The sequence below is a fragment of the Geospiza fortis genome, unplaced genomic scaffold (genome assembly GCF_000277835.1).
Source record: "Geospiza fortis unplaced genomic scaffold, GeoFor_1.0 scaffold381, whole genome shotgun sequence".
Classification (NCBI taxonomy): domain Eukaryota; kingdom Metazoa; phylum Chordata; class Aves; order Passeriformes; family Thraupidae; genus Geospiza; species Geospiza fortis.
This window is the reverse complement of record NW_005054348.1, coordinates 1,949,117-1,969,349: the sequence shown is the minus strand read 5'-3', so window position 1 is coordinate 1,969,349 and position 20,233 is coordinate 1,949,117. Positions and strand designations below refer to the sequence as shown.

The 20,233-nt window shown below is 37.0% G+C and overlaps 1 protein-coding gene across 1 annotated transcript in view; it reads left to right on the top strand.

Moving 5' to 3' along the window:
* Position 1: 1 nt before the first annotated feature.
* Positions 2–20,233, top strand: part of TBCE (tubulin folding cofactor E) — a gene marked incomplete at its 5' end in the record, with an annotated part of 27,793 nt that continues 7,561 nt past the window's right edge. Inside the window, 12 exons of the mRNA XM_005423228.2 lie at positions 2–62; positions 2,796–2,880; positions 9,730–9,918; positions 10,940–11,028; positions 11,704–11,803; positions 13,577–13,679; positions 17,640–17,716; positions 17,967–18,062; positions 18,666–18,730; positions 18,815–18,879; positions 19,322–19,478; positions 20,221–20,233. The exon at positions 20,221–20,233 is cut by the window's right edge and continues 167 nt beyond it. Coding sequence (XP_005423285.1) covers positions 2–62; positions 2,796–2,880; positions 9,730–9,918; positions 10,940–11,028; positions 11,704–11,803; positions 13,577–13,679; positions 17,640–17,716; positions 17,967–18,062; positions 18,666–18,730; positions 18,815–18,879; positions 19,322–19,478; positions 20,221–20,233 — 1,100 coding nt within the window. The remainder of the gene's footprint in view (positions 63–2,795; positions 2,881–9,729; positions 9,919–10,939; positions 11,029–11,703; positions 11,804–13,576; positions 13,680–17,639; positions 17,717–17,966; positions 18,063–18,665; positions 18,731–18,814; positions 18,880–19,321; positions 19,479–20,220) is intronic.

Genomic DNA, 20,233 nt, shown 5'->3' with positions numbered 1-20,233 from the left:
GGTCGCCTGTGGCACCGACTACGGGACTGTGCGCTATGTGGGCAGCGTGTCTCCTACTGCAGGTAAGCGCCACACAAGTAACAGTCTTCGCATTTTATGGCTGTTCTCGAGGTTCTAGTCGTGTTCTTAATTAAAAAAGTGTCGACCCAACAGTGTCGAGTAAAACGAGGCAATTTACAACTTGATTTTCCTCATTGTTCTTGTGTAAATGTGGTGACTTCTAATCTGTGAGGTTTTTAGGTTTTTTTCTTTAAAGAAGTCAGAGTTGTCAAAAGGAGTGTAAGAAGAACTTCGCAGTCTTTCCCCTGATTTCTGTGCTGACAGAGTCAGGGAAGGTAAGAGGCAGCAGATCACCAGCCCAGGTGCTCCTTTGATAACATATTGTGTTGGGTTTGTGTGACAAGGCTCTGAGAATGGCAGGGGCTCCCGGGGGGACCTGCCACTGGCCAAGGCTGAGCCTGTCAGCAGTGGTAGTTGCACCTTGGTGAAACCTTCTTTAAGAAAGGAAAGGAAAAGAGACTCTTTGTGGCCAGAGAAGAGCTGAGTGAGAATATGTGAGAGGAACAGCCCTGCAGACACAAAGGTCCGTGAAGAAGGAGGGGGAAGGAGGTGCTCCACAGTCCAGGAAGGAGATTCCCCTGCAGATTTCCTGAGATAGACAGGCTGTTTCCTGGCAGCCCAGGGGGATCAGCAGGGGTTCAGCAATCCACCTGCTGCCCCTGGAGGAGGCACACACAGGCAGATGCCTGAGAGGAAGTGGTGACCCTGGGGGAAGCCCACACCAGAGCAGGCTCCTGGTAGACCTGGGAGATAAGCCCTGCTGGAGTGGGTTTCCTGGTAGGTCTTGTGTCCTGGAGTAGCCTTTTCCTGAAGGACTACACCCCATGAACAAAGGGTTCCACACTGGAGCAGTTCCAAAGGAAGAATGCTGTAGCCCATAGGGAGGAGTTGTGTTGGACCACTCCATGGAGAACTGTCTTCTATGGGAAGAACCTGCACTGGAGCATGGGAGGGACTCCCCTCTTGAAGAGGAAGCAGCAGAAATAAGGTGTGATGAACTGACTGTAACCCCCATTCTCCATCTCTCTATACCTCTCGTGGGGAGGAGGTAGAGGCCAGGAAGAAGGGAGAGCTGAGGTAGGGTATTTTTAAGATTTGTTTTATTTCTCATTCAGCTACTCTGATTCTGGTTGATAATAAATTCAGTTACTTTCCCCAAGTCAAGTCTGTTTTGCCCGTGACAGTAATCAGTGGGTGATCTCTCCTTGTCCTAATCTCAGCTCATGAGCATTTTGTTGTATTTTTTCTTCCCTGTTCAGCTGAGGAGGGGAGTGACAGAGTGGCTGTGGGTGGGCACCTGGTATCTAGCCCAGGCCAACCCACTATAGATGTTCAAATTTATGGGAAGATTCCTGATGCTTGGAAGAAGACTAGCCTTGCATACAGTTCTAGAAGAGGCAAGAAGGATGACCAGGAATTGTAGACTCATTAACCTCACTTCAGTTTCGGGAAAGATGACATAGCATGTTTCCTTGGAATCCATTTCCAAGCCTGTGAAGGACAAGATGGTAGTTGGGAGTATTTGGTACTTGTAAATGAGAAGTTGTGCTTGGCAAATGTAATTACTTTCTATGATGATATGACTGTGAATGTGAATGAAGGGAGAACAAGTCAATATTCCTTGACTTCAGTAAGTCTTTGAATAATGTCTTCATTAAGAATTTTATTTGGAAGCTGAAGAAATACAAGGTAGGTGAATGGACTGTTAAATGAGTTGAAAGTTGTCAAGTGAAAAAGTAATTAATGACTTGATATCTGGTAATGAGTGAGTACTACAAAAATAAATGCTGGGGTATTGTTTTGTGTATTCCTCAGTGACTTGGGTGATGAACAGTGTTCACCCTCAAATGGCTGCTGTGATATAAGATAGAATTGCAGTTCAGATTAAGGTTTATGAACTTTAGGTTTGAACCCAAGAGATTCAAGGAGGATAAATCTCTGCATGTAGTATGGAAAGTATTAGTGACTCAGAGAGCCTGTTGTAAAAAGGGCTTGGGAGTTAAATTGGATACTGTTATGAATATGAGCCAGCAGTGACCCCTGTAACAAGCAGAGATACATGTTATAATGGTTTATCTTAGAGGGAAGTGATGAACATGGCCTGCAAGTTAAAGGAAGCTGTTATCCCTCTCTGGGAATGGGGGTTCTTGACAAGGTTACCCTTGGAATAATGTATCTGCTGTGGAACTATTCCAGTTCAAGAGGGATGCAGATAAACTTGAGAGGATTAAGATCCACTCAAGATCTTCTCTCTTGAGGAGTCTTGGAGGTCTGCCAGGGTGGTAAAGGGCACAGACCATATACATGTGTTGTGAAGAGGTCTAGGGATCTGGGCTTGTTTGATGTGGCGAAGAGAAGAAAAAGTGCCATCCAATGGCTTCCTGCAGCTGTTTGACAGCTGGTTACAAAGATGGCAGAGCCTAACTCTTCTTACAAGTACTAGAGTATACAATAAAGGATAAGGGCCACAGCAGGAAAACCTTTCCCATTACATTGCTACACTACAATGCAGCACTGGAATATGCTCACCAGATGTGCTGCAATCTTTCTCTCCTTGGAAATTTTCAGGGTCTGGCTAGGTAACAAATTAGCTGAGTGACTTCTTTTGGTGCTGGTGATAATCTCCTGCTTTGAGAGAGAAGGTTAGGCTGAGTGAACTGCAGAGGTTCTTTCTGGCTGTGATTTCTATGTATATGATGCTGTAAATTTGAAAAAGTATCAACCATTTTTTTCAGGAATTTGGCTGGGCGTGGAATGGGATGATCCTCAGAGGGGAAAGCATGATGGCAGCTATGAAGGAACACAGTATTTTAAGTGCAGGTGAGTTGGTTCACAGCATTGGTACATCATATGGGGCGACGAGATGCTCATGGGAAAAGACCCTTTGGCAATTTTTAGGGCAAACCCTTCTGAGTTGGCCAATATTAAAAAGATCATAATTCTGAGTGCTCTGAGCAGCTAACCCATAGAGGCTCCTGCACTGATATTTATCCACTTACAGGTATTAGGGTATACTAAATACTTAGAAAATACAAGTCATGTTTTCAGAGGTATGTTATAAAATGAGACTTTGGGATGTTATTATTATTCTTAGTAGGTTTTAGATCTTTTACTTTAGTTAGGAAATCAATATTTCCTAGTGACTTTCATTAGGTAATTCTGAACTGAAATATTGGTCCATATTAAGTGTTTCAAATACAGTTTGTATTTGAATTTAAGCTGATTTGCATGTATCTTGTTAAGGGAAAATGCCAAGTTCTTGTTAATGATTTGGGTTATATTTGTATCACTAAGGAATTGTTAAATATATTTATTGGATTTAGCACATGCAAGACATAGTGCAGCTGTGTGGGGTTTTTAAGTATATGCATGCATTACTTTTAAGTGAAAAGGTTTGTGCACTTAACATGTTTGAACTTGTGGAATACAGGACTCTAGGATGGATATTAACTGCAGCAAGTCGTTGATTTCTTTGTCAGGACACATGCCACAGCTAAAAGTTTGGTAGTTAGAGTAACTGGATGATGACTTTCTTCTATGAACTCCAGTTCAATAGCTCTTAAATACTACAGACTGCTAGCTCAGTAAGTTCCTGGGCATAGAAGTGGTAAAGGATGAGAGAACAAAATCTATTCTGCAGAAAAATAAGAAGAAAACACCACCTGTGAGGACTGGATATTTTTTTCCCTTGTATCAAATAATAATAAAACAAGGCTTGAGGAGGCTAAACACACTTAATACAAGAAAAAAAATCAGCATTGCTGGATTTTTTGTTTCAGCTAAAGAATGAAAATAATGGTTTTAGCACAACCATGTCTTTCAAATTAATATATTAGTGGAAGTTGCTTCCTAAATGTTTTGAAATTACTTGAAACAATTTCCAAGTTGAAGCTAGCGATGTTCTGCTGTAGGAGAAAAAAATATAAATAATTGGCTGACCATTCCAAATCTCTCTGGACAGGAAAAGCAGTTGAACATTTCATGAATGTTTTTCAGAAACTCAACTGCTTTACATTTGTGTGTGTATGATATTTATATATATATATATATGTGTATAGACTCTTGGTTTTTTAGCAGCCATCAGTGTGCTTCCAGGAGAGGAGATCTCAGACAGTAATCTTAATTCTTGATGTGAAAATCAATGTTTTGAGTGAAGCTCCATACCCATAACAAACGTAAATGTTGAGGTCTTTAAACATGTTGTTCTTTCAATACCTATTCCTTGTACTTGGCTAGTTTCCAATCAGAAGAGGTCCTGCTGGATTCTAAGAGAATACATAGTTCCAGCAGTCCACCAAGACACACAGACATAACTTCCTGTGTGCAGACACATTTGTAGTTCTTCTATTGACTATTGGGAAAATGTAGGCAAACTTAAGTAAGAAATAGTTACCTTACTGTAGCAAAAGGGTGTTGAAAATCCCACAACTTACAACATCACCTCTTTACCACTACTGATTTGGAGGGAATAATGTTTATTTGTAGATGAATATACACATCTAAAAAAATTGCTGTATTTTTCCCCTTATCATGAGTATCCTTTGCCTACAAGCCTACTTTGCTCACTCCTTGAATTCTGATAAGCAGAAGCAGCTGATCAAGTAGCTTGTGCTGTAAACAAATGCAGTGAAAGGACATTTTGAAATTGTTTTTAAGGCAACTTTGAAAATAACTGCTTTAAAAAATACATCTTTCAGAGTGACATTTGAAAATAAGACCATAAGAGGAAAATAAAACTGATTTTGAGATTCTTATTACCAGAGAATCTGCTTTCTTTTCAAGTCCTTACTTGAAACAGCAGGTCTGCTTACTGCTCTATGTGATCTCTATAGTAGGTTTTTTGAAAATATTACCTAAACTTTTATGTTTCGTGGCAGTATGTTTATCTGGGTCATTATGTGGTGATAATTGAACTTCTTAAGAATATGAATACCAAGGAACAAAACAGCCATACTTCAAATTATGCTAACATCATGAGCATGTTCATCAACCAATATCAGCTAGAAATGGCAATGCACAATCTAGTGGTGGTTTTGTGTTCAGTTTTTCCCTGATAATAGGATCTTGTTTCTTAATAACTGAGGAAGCTACTATTTTAGCTGTCAGTTGCAGTAGTGTATAATGTAATTATGTTCTGCAGTCCTTCAAGAGAAATGAGTAATCAAGCCTTAAAACACTGTTAAAATTTGTATACAGCTTTTGAAAACGTGAGTGTGCTTTTCAATAGGTTCTTGTCCCACAGACCTGCTGACACATTTGTATGCATGTGTTCCCCCGGGAAATATGGATTACAAGCACACCTTCCTCCCCTGGTTGTCCTATTCTTGTTGCATGATGATCTGCTCCATGATGATTCAAGATAATCTGCTCCATGAAAGATCTGTTTATATTAAATTAGGGCTATTTTTTCTTCAAGGATGACACATTCACCTCCAGGAATATCTACCTAGAGCACAAACAAACTCTTCAAATACAGGAAAAAATATCATTTTAGTGTCCGTGAAAAAAAAATTATTTCCGTTTTGCAAAGGCAGAAAGCATTCCTAAGACTCCTGAGAAGGTTTTAGTTCAGAAGTTTTGTTCATCAGAAGCTCATGCTCTTTGCTGCCAGTAGAACTGTGTTGAAACACAAGGTTGTCCCTGACCACTGCTCAAACATGTGCTGTGCACCAGCAGAACCCCAAGATAGCATTTAAACTGCAGATGTCTGTCTGTTTTTTCCTTGTTTTTTGAAAGCTCAGAGTCAAGTTTCATGTCTGTTTAACTAAGGTAAACTTTCAAGAACTTGAAGTACTTATTAATGCTTGCAAAGCTTTTGCTGTTCAGTCAGGAATTTGATACACCATGGCAGGTTAGTGTCAGGTGTCATTTATAAGCATTGTTTGGTGCCATGGCCTCTTTCTAAAACTTGAAGGATTTTCTTTACTGCTGTGTGTAGATTCTTCTAATAGAAGTTTTGTCTGTTGAACACCTTCCCCTAGAAGGAAGAGATCTGTTCAGATCTGTGTAGAAAAGACATGCATGGATTCAAACAGCTCCACTTCATGACACCTTATGAGCCTTGTAGTGCATTTTCTGCAGTCATGGTGGTAATTGCCTGGAGTTGATCATTGCAAACAGACTGTACTGGGCAAAGAAGCCCTTTGATCCATGTTTACTGCCTAGGCTGATAAAGCTGACATCTCTCTCCATGGCTCAGAGCTTCTGCAGTCAGACAGCTCAATTGTATATCTGTTATGATTTATGTACTCCTGCATTTTTCTTCAGTACTGAGAAGTGTGTGTGTGATATTTCCCTAGCATATGAAGAGCCATCATGTACCTGTAATGATGAGCAGTGCCATCACTTTGTTTTACAGTAGCAAAGAATGATGCCAAATTTCCTCCTTATTCAGTGGAAGCTGACAGCTAATCTAAATTTTAATGAATATTCTTGAAGCACCCTGGGCATGCCAGCAGATGGGTTGTATGCTTCAGGCTACTGAATCATGAATAGGAAGTGTCCTAGAAGATGACTTCTAAGATTGGGGTCAACCTCTCTATTTTAAAAGTCAGTAGGAAGTGTCAGTATTAACTAGAGCCAGCCACTTGCCCGAGCCCCACTTGTGCATATTCCACATTTTCTGCTTAAGGAAATTGGGCTGTATCTTCTACCACTCTATTTCCTTACAGTGTTTTGTTCTGGCTGCAAGACAATTTGCATACATGAGAACAAAATCCCTGTTCTCAGACTTCTGAGTGTTCATCTTAAGTCAGGTTGATCAGTAATCCATAGGTTCTTCCATCTCATAATATGCATGCTGGGTGACTCTTTGGATTATGATTTATCTGTTTAGTTCCCAGTTATGGAGACTGAGGGCTAATAGGTGTGGTTTTGCATTAGTTCATGTGCTGTACATTATTTGTTTGATATGTACATGCAGTTTGTACAGTTCATATGTCCTAATGTGAAATTTAATACAGGCAGTGTGTTTTAGGGAAAATGAGTTACAGTGACCTCTCCTTGCATGCGCAATAATTTTGCCTGAAAATAGGTTCCTATTGCAGTTTCATTTCCTGTCTTTTGTGACAGCTCCTAAAAAAGTAGATCAAATAAATAGACTGGAACTGAAAAAGAAGCTTAGGCTTTGGAATGGATTTAAATATACATTAGTTAACTTATAATAGACTGCAGAGTAAGTGGAAGTGATACCAACAAGAGAGAGAAAACCTATGACTTTTTGATCAGGACAAAAAGAGAAGGGTCTTGAGAGATAAATACACTAAAATTTTCCTACAGCTTTATATTACAGGGGACAGGGTAGCTAGGTTCCTCTGCTTTTTTTTTTTTTTTTTTTCCCTGAGGATAGAACTGTTTCCTGCATAGAAAATGAAGAAGGAGATGCCAGTAGAAGTGGTGACCTGACAGGACAGAAATGGGCTTAGGAATGGATATGGTGATAGAGATACCCAAAGGTCTTGGCTATGTCAGGGATAAATGGGATGACAGGAGGAATGCAGAAGTGAGATTCTAGATTAGCTCTGGTGAGAGTGTTGAGGAGAGCAGAATTGTTGAGTGTAGAGGGATGGTGATGACAAAATCATGATGATAGGAAATTGGATAGTTGTTGTCAGAATAAATTTACAGCAGGACCTAGTGTGAATTACAGATAGACAGGAGCACAAGGATTTTTTCCAGAGCCCCAAGCAGAATCCTGTACTATCTGCCATCTGTGAAGCTGTTTGACTTAATTAAATGCAGAAGTGATATATTTGGAGGCAAGAGATGTTCTCGTTCAGGTCGTAAAAAGGCAATTTACTGTTTTAAGGAGAGGTATTAAGAAAGAATCACATCATTTTTACACTTGAGAAAGTTCAATATTTAAATCAGTCAAGTGTTTGCAAGCTATGAAGAATTTCAAAGGAATGGAAGAAATTACTTAAGAGAAGGTTACTGGATTAAAAATGTATTAAAAATGCTTATCAAACATGAAAAGTTCATACCAGATTTATATTCTTTAGTAATTTGCCTTTCTGCTTCTTTTGTAATCATTGCATTCTAAACATAGTCCTTAAAAAACTAGACTGAAAATATTTTGAAAGTAAATATTATTGAGTTTCTACCTAGGTCCTTCTTAAGGATATGAGAGTAGAAAGGCTAATGAATGAAACTGGCCCAGGACATTTCCAGCACTGATTTTTTAACAAAAATGCGAATACATGGTGCCAAACTATTCCATCTACTTGTAATAGGTTCATGAGATTTGGGGCCTTCAGTTACTGTTTTTTTTGTATGAGAATTTTGAACTTTGTAGCACTGGTGGTTTATATTATGCTTTGCTAATTAGACACTTGATGCTTACATGCTGTTTTGAGAAGTTTTATTTACATAAGTGATGTCTTCCTCCTGGTACTTTCCTACCAAATCCTGTTGTCTTCTCAGCTTGATGGCAGGCAGATATTCATAGCTACCAATTTTCTTCCTGATGTTTTCTGGCTGTTGCTCCTATCAGATCCTCATCTGCTCTGCAGTAGCATTCCCATAACTTGTCTCTGCTAGTTCTTCCCCGATACTGTGTTTCCTCTCTCACTTTGCTAGAAAATGTCAAAGCAATTGCATGGTAAGACGCGGGAATGCAACAAAGTTTTTTCAGTGCTGAAGAAAAGCCAAGAAACTCCACTGGACTGACTTAAAGATGCATTATTGGTTGGATATTTCTGCTGAATATTCAAAATTGTTACCAAGTTGGTATCAGGATTTTTTGAAGTTTGTGTTTAGATAAGAGTTCTGAGTGCTACAATTTGTATGTTGTGTCATTGTGAATTATTAGCGAATTATGCAGGTCAAATACAATGTAGCAATCACTATTCTGAGTATTCCTTAGGCTTTGGTAAATTTCCAAGCACGCTTACTGTATGATTTAGGTAACTTTGTGTCTATCCATAGGTAGAAACTTCTTTTTCTGGAGAACCTGACTTCATAATGAGTTTGGAAATAACAGAGCAGTTATTTTTTGTCACAGACATATTTTATGAAAAATCCTTTTGCCAGCGTCTTTTCTCCTGAGAAGCTGGGAAGCTTCAGCTTCTCCATGTTTTGCTGCTTTGGAATGTGATTTGAAGAATTGTTTACCCAGCATGTGAAATTGTTTTTACTTGATGACCAATGACAGCCGCCTGTGTCGAGGCTGTGAGCAGCCACAAGATTTTATTATTCATTCCATTCCTTTCTTTGCTATCCTTCTGATGAAATCCTTTTCTTCTATTCTTTTAGTATAGTTTTAATATATCCTTTTCTTTTAATATAATGTATATCATAAAAGAATAAATCAGCCCTCTGAAACATGGAGTTAGATTCTCATCTCTTCCTTCGTCCTGGGACCCCTGCGAACACCACTACAATTTTTAATAATGGTACTGATACTGTAATTTTGATGTGTGAGTACATTTTAGGGAGCTGGTGCTCCAGTTCTCTTAGTATCTCACTCTGTGAACTTCTATCAAGTACTATCAAAGATACTCTGAGAGTCTTACCTGGCTCACTGGGAACAGTGATGTTCACAATTAGCCCGTAGAATTGCCTTTGGACTGCTTTGGTTCTCAGTACTTTTGTTTAAAGCAGTAATTAATTAGTCAGTCATTGTTAAGATAACTGTTTATATTTCAACTTTTCCTGGCTGCTCTATTCTAGGCATCCTAAAGGAGGATCGTTCATCCGGCCAAACAAGGCAAATTTTGGAGTAGATTTTCTTACTGCAGTAAAGGATCGGTACGGATTGAATGATAAGCAGGATGTTCAGGGTGGCACAGGGAATACAGTAGTATTTGGAACGAAGACTGTGGAATTTGTTGGCATGGATTCTGTTGCAGAACAGCAAAGGCAAGTGTTATATATGAAAATCTAAAATACATTATTAGTGATTGATCAGTCAAGTAGTATTTCAACTGTAAGGACTGCCCTGCATGTAAAATTGTTGTGTCTAAAAGCAAGCCAGACTGCACTGTGGTGGAGACAAGAAATCTTCCAATTGTGGATTCATAATTTACAGGTTTTACAAATACCAACTGGGGTTATGTCACGTTTGAGTGCTAACAGTCCTCATTCACGTTTCATAAAGAAGCAGATGTTGATATCCGGTGAGAAATGAGAGATAAATTATCATCATGTTGACAGTCATCATACTCATGCATGGTCTTTTTAAAATAGATGTGTTTTAACATTTTCTTAATATTGTACAGTGTTCTGTAGTCTTTGTTTACTCATATCACAAACTAATTTCTAACCAAGAGAGGGAAGACAGAAAGTCACTGTACTGCTAGTGAAGTTTTTCAATCAGTTGATGTCATGTTCATGTACCTAGAAGGATAAGAAAGGAAGTAACTTAATGATGTGTCATAAATTGCAGTTCTAATGGCCTCCAGCAGAAGAGATGTATTAGTTCAGCAGATGGCAGTCTCCTTCTGAGCTGGTATTCCACAACTATTCTCCTTTTCTCCCAGAGCATACTAAGCAGTCAAAAATACTTCTGATAAGTGATACAAAGACTGCCCAAATAACTCTGAACCTCTTGCAAAACATGTTGCAAGAAACCGTTTTAAATTGGAATCTCGAATTAAATTCCAATTTGCACAGCTATATTTAATCTGCTTTACCAACTCTTTATTTCAGTTAGAGCTATGGTTCAACCAGACTTATTTTGTAGTAGTGATGTAAAGGCAAAAAAATAGAGATGTATCTCTTTTCGAGTGCGAATGACACTGCAGTGTGGTAATCTGCGCATTGCTAATTCCAAAGGAGATACACATGAAAAGGATGTTATGGAGTTGTAAAAACCAGGCATTTATGTAATATACCTATTTCTGTTTGAAGATTACCTAACAGGATGTTCTTTCTCATGTAGACAACTGAACAAACTGGTGGATATCTCAGTGCGTGAGTGTGCAGTGAGCCATGCTGGTCAGGAAGAGGAAATCAGCAGAACATGTGCCAGTATCCTTTTCTTGCTGTATTGCATGATGCCACAAATAAAGTACATACTCTAGTATTCAAGTGTTCACATCAATGAATGATATCTGTATCCTTTTATTAAAAAAAAAGAAAAAATTAAACCTGAAGTTTATATTTAAAAGTTTAATGTAATGTTAAAAAGTTAAACAGCCAGGCGCCTACAATTTTTGAGAGGAAATGCAAATTGTGCATAAAAATAGAAGTGTAGGTTGTTATTGTGACTGCAGTTTCAGAAGGCTCCAGCAATGTTTTCTTTTAAAATTCCCTAGAATAGATAACCATATAGAAGTAGAACTGATACGTTCTGTAGACACCAGAGGTTTCCAATATATAACAAATAATGTGTTTAGTACACTGCATGCAGTGGCAGTGTTACAAAACTACAAAGCCGTTTTTATTTGTTAATTTTTAAGGACTTATAAGAGTTCCTGTCTGTATAGAAATTAATCCATTTGAGGATTTGTGTGGTTAAGCTCTTCTATAAAACTATAAGCCATTTCCATATCAGAAATCAAAATAGAATTTTCTGTAACTGAGCAGTACCATCCCTTAGTGTAATCTATTTCTCTTTGATTCAAAACGAAACCCTAATTCTAATTCTGAAAAAAGGAAGTTCAGTTTTGAGATAAGTTTATTTTTCTTAACAAGAAATTTCAGATATGAGGCATATAAATCTATCAAAAAATCTGATATCATCTTGGGAGACAGTAGTAGCTATTGCTTCTCAAGTTCAAAATCTGGAAACACTTAATGTCAGGTATAAATATTCATATTTGGGTTTCTCTTCCTTTGGGGTAGGAACAAAAACCAAGAGGCTCAGGATTCAGCTTTCTAAATGTAACTGGATACAACAAGACTCATTCTAATGGGAGCTAAGGGTTTTTTTTGGTTTTTTCAATCTTGTTTTTAAGCAGCTGCTGAAGTTGTGGGCTGTAGTGTGGGCTATATTTTTCTGACATCTGTATTCAAGAAGATCCCTAGGAGTTCAGCTTCTGTGTAAAACTAAGTTCTGGAGAACATTTTCTTCAAAGTTCTAAGATTTGATCTGTGGGGTTTTTTTATTCTTGATACATTCTGGCTGCTCAGGCAGCTCTGCATTTAAGAACCCACTTTTGTTTAGCCAACAATGTCTTGACACTAACTTAATTATCCATAATGCTTTGACTAAACCTTAATTATCCCAAACCTTTGTCTATTTCTGTCCTAAAATGATGCTGATAAGTAACTGTTGAGACCATGGTGACAGATCTAGGGGAAAATTTCCTGTACAATGATGACATTGGAAAAGGAAGGAGGATGTTGTTAAATAAAGCTCCAATTCTATTGAAACAGGAAAATTCATAAAATAATTCCAAAATAAAGAACATTTATAGTATACATCTATACACTGTAATTGGCACATGCCACAATAATTTTCTGGTGTGAAGTAACACAATGGATTAAGTAGCAGCCTAAATCACCAGCTTTTTCTATTTATTCTTATCATTATTGTGACAAAAATGTATTTTAAAGTAGTTACAGTTGTTCTATTTTCTTCAATATTTAGCAATGAACAGCTGTTTGCAACCTGGGTGCTATTTGTAAATCTGTCTTTGCCTGGAGCATATAATGATTTATTGTTATCAGCGTGCATGAGAATAGAGAAATTTATTTTAATTCACCCGGAATAATTTTTTCAGTTTTTCATTGTTGAGAAGCATACTCTAGACTGAATGGTTTTCAGAAGTTTTTTTTAAAAAAATGGAAAACAAAATGAGATTGATGCTGGAATCTGATGCTTACAACTACAAACTGATATAGTCTGAATCAGTTTTGTATTGTTTTGACCTTCTGTTTGCTTTAAAAAAGAAAGAAGGTAAATCTGTTACTGATTTTTTTGTGCATGGAATGTTGGAAGAAGAATAAGAGTGATTAACCATCCACCAGCTTTTATTTGGAAATTTTACCCATAAGTGTGTAACTATAAACTACACTGAGCGATTTTTATGAGAATATGCAGGTAGATTATGCCTTAGGAAAGAAATAAAAACTTCTCTTTCAGGGTGAATAATGAAAACTGATTTGAAGACCGCAGATTTGAGGATCTTTATCTTTTCTTCTTTGTAGTGATACTTACCTATTGAGAGGGGATTTTACATACTTTTGTTTTGCTGGAGTCTGGATAGTCTTGTGGGCTCTTCATTTTCAGTCAACACTAAGGAGTTTTAAGCCCAAGCTCTGGTTTTGTTTCATTTAATATTAATGAAAATCATTCTTTTCATGTTGAAAACTTAGTGAAAGAGGCCACAAAGGAATAAATATGCATTCTTGAATAAATATGTATTCTGGAAGCAGGAAAATAAATTAGGAAAGAGTATGTTTGAATATAACTAGAAATATATTTTATTATATTTTAAAATATGTGACATCCTGGCAGTGATTTTAATTTTTGGAGGGTGTAAATGTCTTTTTCTTTAATGTGTAGCTCCAAACTAATGACTTAAATAAATGTGATTATTCATTATGCAAATATATATATTTTTTAATGCAGTGAAAACAAATTGAGATTTCCATCTACATCAACTTTTGCATCCAGTGCATTTTCAAACTTGAAGATTCTGGCCCTTAATCAAACTGAAATAACATGGACAGAGGTAATAGCCTTTCCTGATTTTTTTTTTAATTTAATATCATTAGGTTTCTGAGGCAAGAGAAGCGCAATAAATATTTGTGCATTGTATTGTTCTACTGAAATCAATTCATCCTTAGAAAAGGTGCTGTGGGGTAACTGTGTTAGTTACATATTGACTAATATACTTCCTACATAATGAAGGAAGTAATATTGGCATAGGAGTCTAATAAGAAACATTTTACTTCATCTACATCTGTAAATTGCCAAATCAAAAAAAAAAGCAGTTGGAGTACAATATAGCTTTGTGTCCCTAAGTTTTTTTTAAGTGAAAACCTTTTGGTTCCTGGTAGCTGTTGAAGATTTACATGTACTTGTCTGTATGCAATAGAACAAATGAAAATAGAAAGAAATTATTTCCTTACAATAAGAAAAACTTTGTTTTGGTCTCACTTTGCATCAGCAGGAGACTGATTGGTATCTTTGCCCGTACTGATAGTTCTTGAACCACATGATGCCTGGCTGTAGGCAGCAGACAGCAGAGGAAAAACAAAGCTCTGACTTGTTTCAGGCACTGAAACATGCACACTTAAATGACTTTCTCCTGGTATGCTGTCTTATTAGGAATGAAGTCCTGTTGTCAACTATAGTTAGCAGTGGGCCTTTTTTCAGAGATGGGGCTTAGGACATGCATCTCAGTGTCATGTTACTTAGAATAGCTTCTAAATTCCAAACTATTATTTGGATTTCTCAGGGTCAGATTTTATTGTACTGCATTGTAAAACTACATGACTTTCCAGATTTCAGCTGCTAGCTGCTATCCAGTAAAAGAGCATTTAACAAAACTGGGGCTTGAATAGAAAGAAGCTTCTTCATTCTCTTGTCTTGCAGCAGGACTAGAGGAAGGTCACTGCTGTGTTTTTGTTTAGTGTCCAGTGTGCTCTTAAAACTGTCTGTGGGATTTATGGCAGAACAGTTGATAATCCTTCCATAGTAACAACAACATGAATGGTGAAGGGAATGGAAGAATTAAGAGGCTACAAACACTTTAAATGTCACCTAGTGCTCATCAGAGTAAATCTGTGCATTGTGGTGTTTAAAATGTTGGTACCTGCCAGCAGCTGTCCTTCATCCCTCCATGGGGTGACTGAAAGGCTGGTTGGAGCCATGCCTGCAGATTAGAGTTCTCCTGGGCTAATTCAATTGCAGTGAGAAAGTCCCAACTTAGCCAGAGCAATTTAAAATTATGCAGCTTTTGGGTTTTTTTTCTTTTTTTTGAAACCCTGCTTTAGCTGATGATTCGTCATTGGCCATAAAAGCATCTTTGCTTCCAAAATCTGTTTTATAAATTTGTTCCAGTTCATTCCCTGTAAGTTAGGAGACATAAGCCTGTGCTTGAAAGTGGTGTTCCAGGGCAGTTAAACAAAATGGGAAAAATAAAGGCATGTGTCTGACATCAGTACTCTGTGAACAAACTACTTGAAAATGTTACTGCTTAAGCGCTGAGGGGAGTTACTTGAAAATTCAACTTTAAAATAGAAAATAGTCATGAATATAATCCAAGCAAATAAGAAATACATTTAAATCATTTATGGGGCTATAAGCAAAAGTCTTAGGAGTGTTTTAAATTTAATTAAAACAATTTAATGGTGAACAGCATTTCAAAATTACTTGTTGTTATATGTAAGAATATATGGCATTGAGATAGTTGTAATTGGATTTTTTTTTAGTTTGTTCCTCTGTTTTGAAGTATTTTTCACAGGAGAGGGACATGCTTAACTGTTATGCAGTAATACATAGCTCCACATTCACATGCCTTGAGCATCAGTTTTCAGAAAGAATTCTTTCATTAGTATATCATTTGCATATATCTAAATACTTCTGAGATTATTAGTATATCAGTAAAAGAGTTTATTATTGTAGAATTGTTGACTGATTGTACAAAACATATAACTTTCAAGGCCGGAAAAATGTCCTGTAAAATGACTTAAAGTTAGCAGCCATTGACTTAGAAATTGCATTAATGCATTTGAGTGTAATGAATTTGTATTTATGCCTCCAAACCCTTTCTTTCTTATTTGGCATTTAAATCATAATGTTATACTTGTGATTCTGTTTTCAAACTAAGATTTTGTATTTATAATATAATCTACTATTATACAGGGTAAAAGAAAAATCTGGGTTAGAACAGAAGTGCAGGATCATGCTTCTGACACTAGCAAGTAGCAGCAGGTAGTTGGGAAAAATTCTAGGCAAAGGGTAAGCACATGGTAAGAGCTTCTTAGAAAGTAATCTGGGATTGTGTGGCTTTGTGAGCTCAAGACTATATACCTCTAATATTTGTGGATATTTTTGTTTAATGATTTATCTAACTGTATTAAGAACCCATTTGAAAATTTTGCTATGCATATCATTTAACATAAATTCAACCTTTTTTGGGTTCTGATATTGCTGCCTGGTAATTTCATTTAGTAAGTCCCACTGTTTTATATGAAAGTAACTGAGAACGGCTATTCTCCATTTCATGGTTTTAATTCCTGTTTAGCTTCTTTGTGCCTTTCCCAATTATATTATTTGCTTCCTGGGATAAACAGACTAAAGATACAGGAGCATCATGAACTTACATGGTGACAATTGTTTCTCGTTCTCAGTTTTATTTCTTTTGCAATGGCTCTTGCATTTCCATTTTTCTGGTATTGAGCATTAGTGGCTCTCTTCTGGTTATTTGTTACCTCCCCATCAGCTTTCCACAATGAGGCCCCAGTCTTTCCAGGGGGTTAATTCCATGTCAGATCTCTGAACTTTTGTTTCTGAGGAAGCTATTTTAAGCAGTAGCTGGAAATTTGGCAATTTGAGTTTTTTGGAATCGTGCTGTGACCTATCATTTAGGAATTTTCTAGTCATATTGAAAAATCTTCAGATACTTCAAGTTTGTGCAGTTTTTTTTTTATTCCATCCATCTATCCCAATGCTGGGCTGTGGTGGAGGAATCTCTGTTACTGAACATGCACCTCATTTCTCTTGACTCTGCAGGTTTCTTGTCATGCTTCTTCATCACCAGTGGGATACCTATTTTGGTCTATCTTCTTGACATGGGGGAACACTATCAGATTAAAGAGATATCTGTTCCCTGCTCTTGCTTTGGAACAGGAAAAGTTGTTATATCTAAGTTTGTGTTTGTGTGTTACAGATATGACAGGAGGTTGATTTTTCATATTTTTGGGGGTGAAACAGTTGAGTTCCAAATCATAGGCTGCCTCTAGAAGAGATCTCAGTGTTTACCCTTGGCATGGTGTCTCTTATGAGTCAGTTATATGGACCTGCAGCTGGATGGATTCATGCTGTGTAAAGTAAAGTAATATCTTTTATGCAATTTCAGGGCATAAGATCTAAAACAAAAGTATCTTTGTTCATTTTGTAGCCTTTTTTGAATTAATTTATTTTCTTTAGAGAACTTGAAAACTTCAGGATGTGTTGAATTCATGCAATTCTTGGCTTTTAGTGAGTTATAGGCTGGCACAGTCCCAAGACAGAAAAGACTTCAAGCTCTGAAAAATTAACATATTAAAAATATTCTGTCAGATGTATTATGTGTATTAGCTATACATATAGGTTCTGGAACTTCTGCACATGTATAGAGTTTGTACAGCCAATTCCTCACCTCATCATAGGGAATACCTGGTCACTCCAACTCACTGAATTAATTAACTCAGTTTCCAGTCTCAGCTGTGAGGGTGGCCACAAGCCTGGGACTTACAGTCCTGTGACTGCAGAACCCCTTTGATGTCATCTGTGCTGGCAGATCCAGGCACAGGGGAGCCATCTGGAAGAAAGGGAAGACTAGGAAATCTTAATTATTAAAGCTATGGCTCTCTGGTTTGGAGAGCCATAGCTTGTTCTGAACACATTCAGAGCAAATTTGCATGAAGTATAATTTCTGAAATATTCCCATCTTTTGTAATATTAAATAAAGTTTTGCTCTTAGGTTCTTCTTTGTGCTCAAGGATGGCCAGTACTTGAAGAGTTGTACCTTTCTTCTAATAATATTACAGTTTTGGAAAGGTGAGTAACATGAGTCAGTCAGTTGTTAGCCACTGGTGTACCACAAAGTTACACAGCACATAAAGTTACATTCCTGTAGTGTTTGCATCACCAAAACAATAATTGATGCAAATTTCACATGATGTATTTCAAAACATTTATAAATGTGCACAATTGTGTGCATACAATTATATACTTAGGAAAATAGTGTTTTCATTGGCCTATAACTTTAAATACTCTGGTTTTGTGTTTGTTTTTTCCAATATATCAGGCCTGATAATGTCCTGCAGACCCTGAAGTTGTTAGACCTTTCAGATAACCAGCTACTGGATGGACATCAGCTGCATCTCATAGCACAGCTCCCCAGGTAGCTGTAAACAAATTTGCTGGAAATTCTTTGTCCTAGATATTCGTCTCCATAGTCCTTGTTGGCTGAAATATGATAGTATTGATGTTGCATGAAAGATTCATGAGATCTTGAAATAGAGGCATTTTGCCCTCTTGAGGAGAGTAACTGCATTATTTAGTTGAGCTATTATAATATAATCTTGCTTTTGTTGTATAATAACACATTTTTCAGCCGTGTGTTATTAGGTTTTCATTATACACTTACGAAATGAAAGTGATTTACCACACTTCGCTAATTTGCAGAATTACCATCTTTCCCAATACCCCAAAACAACAGCCATGATTTTCAATAGCCACAAGCTGTTTTAAAAAAAGTCATTTAGAAAATCACACATTTTAAATCCAGGAGCCATTCTGAAAGTTTGAAATTGTTGCACTTACTCACTGAAAATTTTATTCCCTGAACATGGCTGAAGTCTGGGTACTGCCTGTGAGGCTACTTTTCATTTGTCAGTGATGCTGCACATCTTTATTAAGAAAAGAAAAAAAAAATCAGGTTGTATCTCTTTGCAAATAACTTCCTGTGCCACACACAGTGATCATTGTGTCTATTAAATTTCAGATTAGAACAGCTAATACTTAGAAACACTGGGGTATCTTCTATACACTTTCCTGATGCTGGATTTGGTATGTAAAAGAAGTCATTTATTTATTGTTTTAAAATTCTGTTTATTTAAAGTTTTCACTGTTTTCCTGTTACTCTTTTCCTAGGATGCAAAACCAAAATGTTTCCTTCGCTAAAACGCCTTGCAATAAATGACAATAAAATATCACAGGTAGGTTAGATTGTGGTGGTTTTACATTTTGTAAATAAATGCATCTTTGTTTAAGAGTAACTTAAAGTTTGCTTTTTAAAATTTTATTTTATGTCTAAGATTCTGAGGTAACTGTTGAACACTTTGGTCAATACAGAGGCATAGTTTAAAAATGTAAAAATATTTCTTAACGTTAAAAAACACGTTTATGTTATGGCAGCTACCTTATAATTTCTCTCACAGAATTCTAATGATCTAAAGTTCGAATTTCTTGTTTTGGTTTGTTTTTTAATTAAATGGAGTGCAGTTCTTTCCTTAGGCTACATGAACAGGATCCAAGTACTTGGTTCAGATGATCAAAACAATTTTTCCAGTCATCTTTGTTGTTCAGGCATAGTCAGTGTTACCAGGTATTGTTCTGAAATGAAGTTTTATATTTCCTCAAAAGACTCTTCCATTTCAGTGGTCATCTATCAATGAGCTTGATAAACTGCCAAGTTTGCGGGCACTGCAGTGTAACAATAACCCCTTCGTGGACACAGAGAAGAACCCAGAGACTCTGAAACAGCTCATTATTGCCAAGATAAGCCAGTTGGAGGTTTTGAACAACTGTGAGGTGTGTGATACTTCAACAAATTGCATAAGTCTGGCAAAAATTTAAATCACTGCCTGAGGAATTGTTTTCAGTTTCTTTTAAAATTATTGATTGTTTGGGTGCAGGAAAAGTAAATTGCCAACTAATCCATCCCCTTGTCAGTGGGGCAGTCACAAGCTCAGTACACAACCAAGCCATCTTTGTGAGCATTGCTAACTCAGTGGGGACTTGGACAAGATGAGTCAATGGTGGTTTTTTATCAGTGTCTGAATTGTGTTGAAGTTGCAGGACTGTTAACAAAAACCATACTCTTAAAAGAAAGAAAAAATAGAAAAAGCAGCATAGTCTGATCTGTTTCAGTGACAGCGATACCAACATTTGCCTTCTGCAATGGAAAAATATCATAATCCACACCAAATCAAACTTTCAGCAAATGTTTATCATAAAGGAGAGCAGAAGCAGTATCTGATCCATTGCTACACAAAACATCCTTGCATCGCCATATACAGCAAAATCTTTGCTTAGATATTAATTTACGGTTCAGTGAGTACACAGAGGGGCTTAATGGCTCTAAAATATACTGAATATATGGATCACTCAGTATTTGGAGACATGGTTTGTAAGATTCTTGGTAGCATTGAAACATACTGAACATCAAGTAAGACCAAGGAGTCTGTGGCACTGATTAGATTTTATTCTCTGGAAAGTTATATAATTATATTATAAGTTATATAATTATATTATGTGCCATTCCTGTGTCAGTACAGATCCTTCCTGCTG